We start from the raw sequence: 12,585 nt of genomic DNA, 5'->3' as shown, positions 1-12,585 counted from the left end.
TAAGCGCAAACTTTTCAGATAAAAATCCCATCAGTTCACTTTGCTCGCAGTTGAATCTCGTTACAAAAGCAACACACATACATTACATTAAAGTTTTTGGACTACTCGAAGACTCCTCGAGGCACAACAATACTTCGCGTCGATGATCGTAAACAAATAGGTGGAAGAAGCAGTGAGCAGGTGATAGAAGGATGCCCAAAGTTCCTGAAACACATGTATACAACTAGGAAGAACAGAAAAAGAACAAAAAATGCCATCAGCAGCGAAACCATCGTTTAAGTACAGACCAAAGCTCCATCCTTTAAAACTTTCACAATAAAACTTTCTACTTAAAAAATTCCCTCTGCATCCAGCCAAGGCAATATGACGGCACACAGCATGGTCCTTTGGGAATGCTTGGCGAAACAAAAACACATCGTTCCAAACGTAGATTGAAAACCCGAGCAATAAGTTAAAAGAAAACCCCCATTTCGTGGCACGAAAATGGCTAAAAATTTATAATTAAAGACCATAAAACAGCTCGAAACGATTACGAACCGATGGTTCCGACCCAAGCGGCCAAGGATGGGAGGTTGATTGAAATAATGCCCCGAAAGGTCGAGCAATGAAGCATGAAAATAAACCATAAATTTGTTCATTCGTGTGTACAACTTCGCGTTCCATTTCGAGAGAATTTAATTTTTCGCACCCGCGGATTGTTCACGGATTGAACATGGACAGACAGCTGTTGAAGGTTTCCTTTTTAACTTATCCAATGTTTGTCTAATAAGGGTCTTTTGTCAATTCCATTATTAATTAAAACTTTTTGAATTATTCAGGCATATTTTTCAATTATTAGATCGTCGATTGGTGTTTGCATAGAAAGGCATGAAAATTTTTAAACCGATAACCGAATTGACCGATGAAGCAGAAAAAGGTTTATTTGAAATCGCATACACAAGAATTAAAAATTTCTCCACGACGAAAACAAGGTGAAAACACGATGTTTTTACAATTCAGCTCAAACGGATCCGTGATTATCCTTTTGAAATATAATGTAATTAATTTTATTACAATTTTAGTTGTACATCTATAACATTCAATTGAGTACTTTTAGAATCGAGTAATATTTTACATACAGCAAATACAATGAACGCTTCCTACCACTCATAACAAATGCGCTACGATGTTTCTAAAATACAAATTGGATTCGTCTACCAAAGTCTAAACCATTTTCTTTTTAGAACCGGGCTACAGGATGCCTTTTTTCATCCCGCACTGAACGGGCTAAAACGTGGGCTTTTTCTCATAAAATGTAATTTTATTCGACATTTATAGTGCTGCTAATGGATTTCCAAAGACAACACAAAACTCGAACAGGAGCGAGGATCTGGAGGCAAAAGCATCTAGTATTCCACCCACCGAAAAAGGCTATGGACTTTACACAAAATCCCTAAAAACGACCAAATAAACCGGAGCTTTGACCATCAACCCAAAGCGAAAAACAAAGAATGAATGAACGAATGGCAGTTAACCAAATCTACGGAACGATAACTTCATGTTAGCCCTAGTGACACCATACAGCTTCACGTTTTTTGGAAGGTTCTGTGTTTTTACATTCAGGGAAGGAAAACTAACCAAATTTACCCAAACCGCTAGTGTTCTTTTTCCTGCAGTCGGAAAATAGGGCACACATTTTCCCTACGGATAACGGTAGATGCTAAAGAATGCTGTTAAGCCTCCATTCCATAGCACTGGAGCAACAATGGGTAGTTGTGTTCCTCCATGAACTTTTTAACTCTCTCATCCGTCCTATTCTCGTCCCAGTTTTCACATTCAAAAAGGAAATTATTTTGAAAGTGGACTACATGTGGTAGAAAAAGTTTAGTGAAAATAATATTCGGTTTGCATCGAGATTTGAGTTGTTTTAATGCTTTATGATATTTTTCGCCGGGTAAAAAATATTTCTAGCTGTTTGAAAAACAAATTAATAACAATCGCCAAACAGGACCGGTAACATATCGACACGAAACTTCAAACCTAACTTTCTATCTGCAAAGAGGAGTAGTGATAAAAGGGTTGTCAAGAAATTTTCTCTTTGTCGATGACGCTTTTCGAAAACCTACCAATCAAATGTACCTTGTACAAATACATCTACAAAACAATTTAAAAAAACCTTTCATGCTTTCCATTCAATCTTTTTAACAATGTAGGTCTTTTGTGGGATACCTTCCAGATGTTTGGTTAGATCTGACCTAATACCACGAGCAAACGCACAAACAATGACAGAACAATAACGGCCATGACGTCAATGACGCCCACGTTCCTATCAGATCGAAAATGATCAGAAATCACTGGACATCGGAATCCAAAGCTGCAATCGGTTGTCTAACGAAGTACATCACTGGAGGGCCAATGCCTTGTTGACTCTGGGAAGTGTTGGTAACGAAATGGTAAAACTGAAAATCATAAGCAGTCGGCATGCGAGGTAAACGAAAACAAAAGCCTTCGAGAGTGGATGCATTTTCTTTGCAGAGGCAAACCCTACACGATTGTGTGACCATTATCAAATTATAGCCGGAGGAAAAGGTCACCACATCACACACACATACAATGGTAGCATTGATCCTTCCAACGGGCTAGCTGCGCGTGTGTCAACTTTTCTCTTTTCTCTGGTACGATGCCCATTGGTTCTCGCTTGATTTATTATGATAAGGAGAACAAAAGGTTTGCAGAAAGAAAATAGTTTCCAACGAGTGGAGTGGAAAAATGGAACCGTCGAAGTTTGCACAGTACGTTGGTGTCCAATGACTTCACCTTCCGCCGTACCATCTGATTCCTCACATTCTTCGCACGCTCAGGGCTTAGTTCTTCTAAGAGGAAATCATCCCTTCCCATTTATTTTCACAAAAAAACATACGATGGCCAAGGAACCGGCAGCGAAATCCTAGCAAAGTCTCATAACTCACGTCAGTGGAACTAGGCGGAAAAATCGGGAGTGGAAACCCCAAGCCCGGCCTATGGAGTGTAAACGGGAACCATTCTCCTAAACCTCTCCCAGAAACCCTTCATGAGGTCAGGGTTTGGACTCATTGTCCGTTTTCGCAAACAATAACGTTTGCAAAAAAGAAAAACCCCCAACGCCGACACGGATACGTCCATTCGGGGGGGAAAGTAGAAAAAGAAAGAGAGATCCTTCGGGTGCGATAGGATGCAGTGATGAAAACGAACTTCTATTGAGGTGGAAAATAGCCTTCAGGTGCGGGCGATCTTGATCTGAAGGTGAAGTTTCTGCTGGAAAAGTGGCTGGAGAGTTAGCTGCATGAGTGGAAAAAAGGGTTCCCCTCGTGTGGTGATAAGAGCGATGATCTAGAGAAGGCATAAGTCCATCACTGGAGGAGAAAAAAAATGGCACCAGTATCGACGGTATATTTGCAGGGGATCCGGAGTGTCTGCCTTAGTGAACGAGAAAATCAATTTTCTATTGTGTCTCTAACGGTGGGTGAAACAAGGGGCCCAGTGTGTTGGAGATGGACGGGAAGGCAGTTTTTCAATTATTAAAAACCCAGCACAACGTCCGCAGACACATACGAACGCTATTGATCTGGCTTTTCCGTAGCTCACCGATTCCCTCCCCGCCGCACGCTCAAGTCAATCTTTCCTCTAGTTTGCTCTAAGGGCTGGAGGGGTAAAATCTCCTACAGCATCGTAGTAGGACCGCCACGGGCCACTCCGAACCGATACGGTGCACACGTGGAATAGAAAAGAATTATAGGACGGATTGAAAAGCTGGCTGTTGGCTGCATCCGACGCTCACCGACGGGTGGGTGGAAAAAGCTTTCAATTACAGTTAATCCGATCGACGAGTGTCGATGAGGTCGAGCTGTATCGTACACTGGTCAGTCGCTGCCCCAATGAACGGCCCTTCTGGTTGCGTTCAAATGGAGCAGAAGCGTACGGAATTGCGATGTTGGAACATTTTGTTTTTGTCGGATTCGAAGAAGAATCTAGTGTCTGAACTCACAAACTACAAGAGGGGTCTGTTTCCAAAACTGAAGCCGGACCGAACCGTGCGGCGGCTGCTTCAATCCGAACCAGAAGGATTCGAGAGAGTTCAGGCATATTCAGAAGGAACGATCGATCGAAGTATCGGCTATGAGGAGGATTGGTACTTGAAAATAGCAGTTGACCGAGCCAAGGATTATTATAGAATGCATGCCATGAAGCACCTGGCCAAATTTGAATCGCTTGTTGTTCAACCTCCCACCGTCTTTCGCCTGAAATTATTAATCCGAATAGCAGTTCGGGTGGAAAATTGAGTTCTGGACGATTGCAAAAGAGTGTTCTGTATAGTTCCCAACTGAAGACGGGGCATTTAAGAGATTATTTTCCAAAACTGCGGATGACTGCCGAAAGGGTTTCTTACAGTATTTAGTACGATGCACTGATACTTACCGGAAACGCCTCGCACATGTCGACATCACCGAAGGGACTGGCGGCACCGAACGGTGGCTGCTGTTGCTCCTCGTTGCAGTTGACCAGCTCCGCGAGAAACGGGGGCCGCGGCGGGGGTGGCACGAGGAACTCGGGAGGGGGCCCCGGCCCGCCGCATTCGTTGCCACACTCTAGATCGGGATCCAACATTTCCCACATGTAACGCACCTAAAGCCCTGCCAAAATGAACACCCGCCGTCGGTGGAGGACACGCGTCCTTTTTCCCCGAAACACTTTTCTTCCTCTCACTCGCTTCCTCTTTCTCTTTCTTTCTCTTCAAAACTATTGCTTCCCCATACGCACGCTGGATGCAGGCATTCACATTCGCACTTGATATTAATATGCCTCGAGCAATTCCAGTCGGGGAGCTTTCTATTTGCCACGGTTTTCACTCACGTTGTTGCGCCTCACTCACTTCGCGAAATTGTTGAAAAAACACCCAGAAGAACACCTACAGGAACCACACCACCTACACCAAAAAGCCGTTCGATGAGCCGAAGCCGTCGAAGAAGTTAATGCTGATGACGACCGGATCCTGCCGATGGCGTGGATGATGAGTTATTCGTTTCCTTTATTTTTCCAATATCTGCAAATAGAAGAGAATAGAAAAGAAGCACAGCCGATCGTTAATATACACATCAAAACCATTGGGGAAAGGCAAAAAAAAAACAAAAGAATGCGGAGAAAAACCTCATTAAAACTTGCGTCGCCTAGGATTCGGATTCGGTGGTGGTTGAGAGTTGGTGCACGCTGGCCAACGGTGGGATTCAGTATTTTAATTAATTATTAAAACTTTTTAATTCGTTCACAATTAGTCAGCAAAACCGAGCCGGGGCAGGAAAATAACCAACACACGCGCACCACTTCCCCCCCCCCCCCCCCCCCCCCCCTCTTCGCTTGAAAGAGGGCTCTCAGATTGTGAAGCGGCAATGAGTTTATTCCAGCGAAGCCTGACGTTGTGTGAATAGTAGAAGTTTGCTTCGATTAGATTTTCCCGGCAAAGTCCAGTTCCCTGACAGCCGGTGGAGGAGGAGGAGGAGGAGAAGAAGGCGAAAGAAGCTTTCCAGCGCCACGTTGACGTTCGGTAAACAGGCGTCGCGGCGATCTATGGAAAATGATGCGACTTTGGACGACGGCGGAAATTAAAACCATCCTTCCGTGGCATACGCCCGTCGCCAAAGATCATCCAACCCCGCCGCGAACTCACGGAACCCACGAGCGCCAAGCACAAACCATCTTCCTCCTTTGCGTTCGATCGATGGCAGCGCAAAATCGTTCACGAATCGATCCGGCTAAGCAGAAACCAGTCGTGAAGCAAAAATAGACGGGAGGCGGGGAAGATCGAAAAGACATGTTGTTGCCACGAGACCACGGAATGATGAACCATCATCGGAGAGCTATGCCGCGCAAGAGGGACGCCACTCGCGGACGGCGAAAAAACCTCGCCGAGGGCGATTAATTACTCCATCGTGATAATTGGAAATTTTATGGCTTAATTACGCTTTGTATTTTCGATCAGGCGGCTGAAGCCCGTCCCGAAGCTGACGTTCCCATGTTTTGCTCATCTTCCCGCCGGGCATGCCCTTGAAGAGGCGCCCATATTCGAAAGAACCGCTGGATCATTAGATCTCGAAAAAGCGGTTTATTTTGATGCAAGCTTTGTCTCCGAAACTGGAATGATTTTGAAAGGGAAAATCATGTTTCTGACAGGTTGATGAATATTTTTATCACAAAGCAGATCCCATCCACTCGATAAAATAATTGGTTTGAAACACAGTTTCGTCCTCCAAAAAGCACACTGATGTCACTTTGCTAAAATTAAAATACATTCTTACATACATTAAAGAAAGCAATAAACAACAAACAGTTTATACATAACATTAAATCAAACCGTGTCTCACTCCAACCGTTCCTTCGTCGAAAACAGGTTAAGCTGTGATTTTCAAAAATAAAAACTCTAGATGACGAAACGATTGTGACATGCCGAGCGGGCGGAAAGATGATGACGATGAGACCGAGTTAAATCTAGACATTTCGAGCTCGCTCTGTTCCACGGTGTGGAGAACAACCGATTCTCCTCCGTGAAATCGCGAACGGCGTGGCGTGGAAAGGCGGCTGGGCCAAAAGTTTCCATTGGCAAACGCAATCATAAAAGGAAAATCTCTATAAAACCGTAATCAGAGCGTGATAAAAATAAATCATATGATAATCCCTTAAAATTGATGATTTAGCAGATTGCGGATGGTTTATGTTCGTTTGTTCGCTTATTTTTATTTTATACTTCCTTGCCACTCAGCTGGAACCATCCATCCATGTCGTCCGCCCGGACTAAGGCGGCGGGACTTTTCTTTTAGGGTTTTTATTTTCCCCCTTACGGATTTCCTTGTTGGGCCCGGGTGTGCTCCAACGTTCATCACTTTGTTTTCCGCTTTTACTTTTCCCAAAGCCGAACCATTTTCTGCTCCTTCCGCATCCACCTTGTTCGTTTACTTAACCTTGTTTTTTTTTCACTGTTCGCTTGTTCTTTCGAGTATTCACTCGGTTCATTTATCGAATCACTGACGCCAGGCACAGGCGATGACGAGATGAGGATGATGATGGTGACGATTTGCGCGTGACCCACTTCTCTGTTTCACTCTCAAGCTTGGGCTCGCTTTTCCGTCTCCCACACCTCCCTCCTCCTGGCTGGAAGTGCCAGGGTTGGTTTTTGCCAGTTTTGTTTGCCCTTTCCTATCGCCCGCTCTCTGCTTGTGACCGCTGCAAGGGATGTGAATTGGGCAAGCATCGCTCTAGCGTCGCCCGGTCAACGAGATCCGATCTCGCCGCTTTCCCACCCAGTCGTCCGTAACTTTGCTGAATCAGTGTCAACAATCACTGGGCTGCTCCCCAGGCGCAGGCAGATAAGAGGAAAAGTCTAAGCGGAATCAATGACCCCGTTTTTTTGTTTGTGTGAGTAGCTCGTTTCATTATAGCACGATGGAGCCGCGGTCCCTGTCTTTCCGCCTTTCTGCACATCGTCGCAGCGGAAATGCAAACAAAATTAATTTTTCAATTAAATATGACGCGAGGACAGCGTTTTTTTTTCGTTTTCCAACGCGTTGAGCTGTGCTGTAAAAGTGACATGACAAGCCGGATATTAAAAATACATCCCATAGAACTTGACCGGCGTGATCGTGGTGGATATCACGGTACAGGACGACTCGTTTAGTGTTTTTACTTCTAGATTTAATCGAGGAAAGTTGACCACCTCCTGGTAGAACAATTTTAGCCGTTTTTAATTGTGGCATGGAAGAAGCTCGTTCTGGGTTTTTTAGGGGTATTAAGCTTCATATTGAATAGGATGAGGTACCATTTAAATTAGTGCACTTTCCTTTCTGTGTCGAGTGGTAACTGTTTTGATGGTAGCTTCAGCCAGGATTGGTTTCATTATAGCAAAGGGAAGAACGGTTTCGACAAGATGCGGCTTTGGGCAACTCACGTGCAAAAAGAATAAAACCGTACACTCACACATCCCCGAGAACCCAAGCTGTCTGGACATTTTACGTTTGTGGTCCCGTCGAGGTAAAATCCGGCGCGTCTAACGTTGGCGGGTTTCGGAGAGAGCTGAACCAGCAATGATTTGCGCCGCTGGGCAAACCCAGACATGGCGGGGGGAAAGTGGCGGCTGGAGTTTTCGGGAGATTCTTCGTTTATCTGCATGTTAGCATGCATCTCACGTTTCACGCCGTATTTCCACCGGCTGTGAGTGCTCGATGGGGAAGTTGGCGGATGCTGCATTGAGGCAGCGTTTTTCTCAATCAACCTCGTGGAAATAAACACGGCTTCACAGCCGAAAAACTTCACTTCCACTCTGTCCCGTTGACCTTTCTCTCGCTCTCTTCATCCAGGAGAACGCTACATAAATGGGAAAAAGGAAAATTTTCCGACTCCGCACGTCATATCTCTCGTTCGGCCGCAGTTCGTATGACGACGATGGCGGGAACACCGATGCGATGGGTGATAAAAGCCACCGCGTAGAAATAAATATTCACTGATATGTTGTTCCGGTTTTATGTTGCGGACTTCCCTTTCGCATCCCCATTTCCCTTTCACACCCTCAAGGCCATCGAACGGAATCCCTTTTTCCGCCGCACACGTCGTTCGATCGATATTTTTAGGACCACCGCCTTCCGGACCGAAGAGAAATAAAAGGGCAAGACACTACCGTCTCGTGCGCTTCTGTTCCCGGGCACTTGCTTCACAATCGGGAAAAAGGCGCTCCATAAAGTGGCAAAAGTTAAGAACGTGTCGATTGGAGTGGATTATTCGATTATGATCGATGAGCGCAGCATCGGAAGGAGATTACGATTTCGTCGGTATTCTTTATTTTCCTCACTCGTTCGTGTCCGCACCAGAAAGCTAGAGTGAATGCGGTGGATATTGGAAACTCCGAATCGGAAAGAAATTTAGTATTTACTACCATCCATCCGGATCGGATATACTTGTGAATCAGCTCAAACAGGAAACAGCACTGAAGCGACTTTACGGGAACCGGATTTTCTTCACCGTATAATTTCGAAAATGGATACAATAAATAAAACATTTACATCAATTAAATTTCTCTCAGCAGAAGTGTTTGTTTTGCAATCGATCGATCCATCCTATATTTCAATAAATACAAATAGGATGAGTTTGCGTATTGAAAGCATAAATCAACAACCGGAAACAATGGCACAATACTTCACACACACTCGAGATCTCGTCCCAATCAATGCCACATCAAACTTATCCCGTGTTGGATGGTTCATCAGACCGCACGTCGGCAATTTGCGTGCGTTCGCTGGTATTTTCCAGGCCCAACAGTAGGGAAAAACCACACAAAATCAACCCGAAACTGAAACCGAAACCAGAAACCTCTTGAATGTTGGAAACCCACGAATGGGTTAGTGATGGGGAAGGGTGAGGTTGCGCGAAGGGCTGCCAAAGTTGGGCTTGTCAATCGGGCCAGGATTTCCCGGCGTTTCCATGCGTGCCTTGTTTTTCCAGTAAACTCGCGCAATTTATGCAAAACGGTGTTCCAAAAGGTGCGTAAAGTTGGGGAGTGTGGGTAGGAGGACGGCGTTTTCCATTCCCTACGTGGTGCTTTCAACGATTTCACCGGATGAGTATGTATGTGCACGCACACAAACACAGCATTGTGAAAATTCTATCCGAAAGGATCTGTGCGCATAGATAAGGACACCTGTATGCGGCCGTATGTGGGTGCCCACGCTTAGGTGGAAAGCGTACACAGCTTTGGCTTCCCGAAAAGCGCAGACAATAAAGTTGCAGCCTCCAGTTTTCCCTTGTCCGCCCACCCGACCCCCTCTGCCAACTTGATAGGGAGGAAAATTTATGCTGCGGCAGCAATATTCGGCACCAAACACGCCATCACAAACACCTGAATGTATCTACCTGCTGTTACGCATGGCACACTCACACAATTTCATCCAACTTAACCACACGGCACGGAACGCACAGGGCAGTTTCCGCAAAACCGTACGGACGGGCAGTGGCAACGGGAAAACCCACGTGGCGTGTGGAGGCGAGTCCTTCGAACGGGACGAAAACTATCGGGGGTCATGGCTATATAGCGATGCAACATCATATCGTCATCACGTTTTCGGTATCGTGCTCCAGATAAACACGGACCGGACGGGAGTTGCTGGGCAGAGCAGTTTTCCGGGGAGCAAGGGGGGAAAAAGTTCAACCACGCGCGTGGTCTGATACGGGGTTAAGAGGTACACAACTTTTCCCGTGGGGTCCCCCGGTTGATAGTGAAGATATTTTGTGCCATAGAGCAACTGTAGAAGACATACAATGCCTCCGTTCACACAACCTTCCGCTGTACGGGCGAAGGTAGTTGGCTTCAACGTTTCCAAAACCGAACGAAAACCAAACCAAACAATGCAGCTTTGGTACGGGGAAGAGTTTTCCTGCTTCCCGGTTGCAACAATTCGTTGTGTTGAAGGCACCACTACAGTGGCTTGTATCTTTCTCAGGACGAAGCATAGGTGTGTTTGGAGCACTCCACCGTCCAAGACAATAATTCACTCCATGCTCCTCGTTCGAATTTACGAATTTGAATGTAACCATAAACGACAGCAACGTAACCAAAAGCAATCCCACTACAGCTTGATCGAGTGTTGGAAAACGTTTTAAACAACTATTGAAAAAGTGGTTCTACAACGCCAATGGTACGTGTTGGTGGGAGGGTTTGCAACACTCTGTGAAATTAGATGAACAAAACGAGAACCGAATTGAACGTAATTTCATTTCCTAGTTTTTATTACACGTTAGAAGAGTTTTTTTTTTTTGTGTTGATGGAGTAGAGGAAAAAAAACCCTGAAACCTTCTGAACAATCAAAAAAAAATTTGCAATAAAATTTATTGATGCAGTATTGAAAACACCTGGTCATTGTTGCAGTAGTGAGAGGAATGTCCACCGAAAACCCTTCGTTGGCAATTACCAGCGTGGGAATGTACCATTTTCAACTTTTTCTGAAGTTTACAAATTTCACTTCGACTAGTTATTTTCGTATGAATTAAACATACAAAAAACAACCAAACGAACACATTGCAATTTTCCCAGACAAAACAAAAGTGTCCTGCGAAGGGAGGGGCAAAGCAAGAGTAAGGACGTAAACCGGAAACGCATTTCGAAAGCTCTGACTAAAATACGTTCCACTTTAATGGTACTTTGGTAACGCTTGATTGAGAGGAATTAATGAATAGCAAATGCGCAAGTGACAGCAACGTCAAACTACGAGAGAGAGAGAAAGAGAGGGATAGAAGGTAGCATCGTAAATAAATTGCCGTTTCAAGCTCGGATTGATAGATATTAATGGTACAGAACGAATAACATGTATGTTGTTATTATCACAGCACGTAAAGGTTTTCATCGACCATAATGGATAGAATCAGGATCGACCATAATGGATGGTCAGGAGGTAGAGGGAGGGAAATAAATGAGTGAAACAGAAAAAGGACATTGCAAATTTTATCAACTAAACTGATTGTAACAAGGCGCATTTTCCACTATTCTGGATGCGGTTGGTAAATTAACAAATCGTATTTCCCAGCTCTCACAGGTATGTACACACATACACACACACACACACCCTTTCACTCTACCTAACACCTCCCTGGTACCATCCCAAACGAGACTCTATGCGTTGATAATGCCGCGATGTAAAAGCATGTTGTTAATGGCAGCTGTTAACATGCAGCCATACAACACGGAGACAATCGACATTGGTTCACAGTTCGTCCGAAAAAATCTCACTCCAGTGCAAACAAAACCCCACCGAGCTCGGCACACACACCCGCACACCGACACACGAGCACTCGCTAACAATTGCACCACCACCTGCTCCGCATCTTTCCTTGCAAGGGGAGTCCCACCGACGAGGAGTCGTTTTATCTGCGATATTTATGCTGCGTTTTCCAGCACGGCCAGCAACAGCCACCCCCTCCATCCCGCCCTACCTACTCCACCAAAAAGTGCAACGCGGGAGGGGGGATGAAACGTGTAAAAGCATTCCATTTCTGCCAGCAGGTGGAAGAGGGGGAAGGAGTCCGGGAGTCGCGGGGCCGGAAGCCGGTATTTAACCGAACACGAAAAATGCATTTAAATCGTGTAACGACGAATGGTGACAGTGAGAGTGAGAGTGCGCTCCGGTGTTGTCGCGTAATTGCTCCGGTGTCATTGCTTTCCGTGGCACCTCCCCCAGGTTGGGGGTTGTGTGGGTGTTTGGGGAAAATGGAGGGGGGGGGGATGCGGGGGCACAAAACATTTACAAATGATGGTCTCGAGTCGGGCAGTTCGCGAACTTCGGCAAATCAAAAGCTCTACCCAACGGAATCGCTCTGTTTAAGTCAACAAGCACAACGAAGGCACCACTGTAAGGGTTCAGGGAGGCAGGGTAACCGCGCCGAAAATACCTGTTGGAGTGTATTGTACCCTCTGTTATGTAGCTTTTTTTTACGTTCAGAACTCACAACCCGGGGGCGGGTGTTGTGAAGCACGTTTCCATCCTTCGAATGTCCTCCCGTCGAATTGCATGCCCTTTTCCCGACTGAGCAGAACAAATG

General features: G+C 45.4%; 1 protein-coding gene across 1 annotated transcript in view; it reads right to left on the bottom strand.

The window, feature by feature from the left end:
* Positions 1 to 12,585, bottom strand: part of LOC131263090 (PE-PGRS family protein PE_PGRS4) — a 130,709-nt gene that overhangs the window by 83,241 nt on the left and 34,883 nt on the right. The window contains exon 3 of the mRNA XM_058265241.1: positions 4,435 to 5,059. Coding sequence (XP_058121224.1) covers positions 4,435 to 4,632 — 198 coding nt within the window. The 5' untranslated portion in view covers positions 4,633 to 5,059. The remainder of the gene's footprint in view (positions 1 to 4,434; positions 5,060 to 12,585) is intronic.

This window comes from Anopheles coustani, chromosome 3, assembly GCF_943734705.1.
Source record: "Anopheles coustani chromosome 3, idAnoCousDA_361_x.2, whole genome shotgun sequence".
Classification (NCBI taxonomy): Eukaryota; Metazoa; Arthropoda; class Insecta; order Diptera; family Culicidae; genus Anopheles; species Anopheles coustani.
The sequence above is the reverse complement of the archived record's forward strand: the minus strand, read 5'-3'. Positions and strand labels throughout refer to the sequence as shown.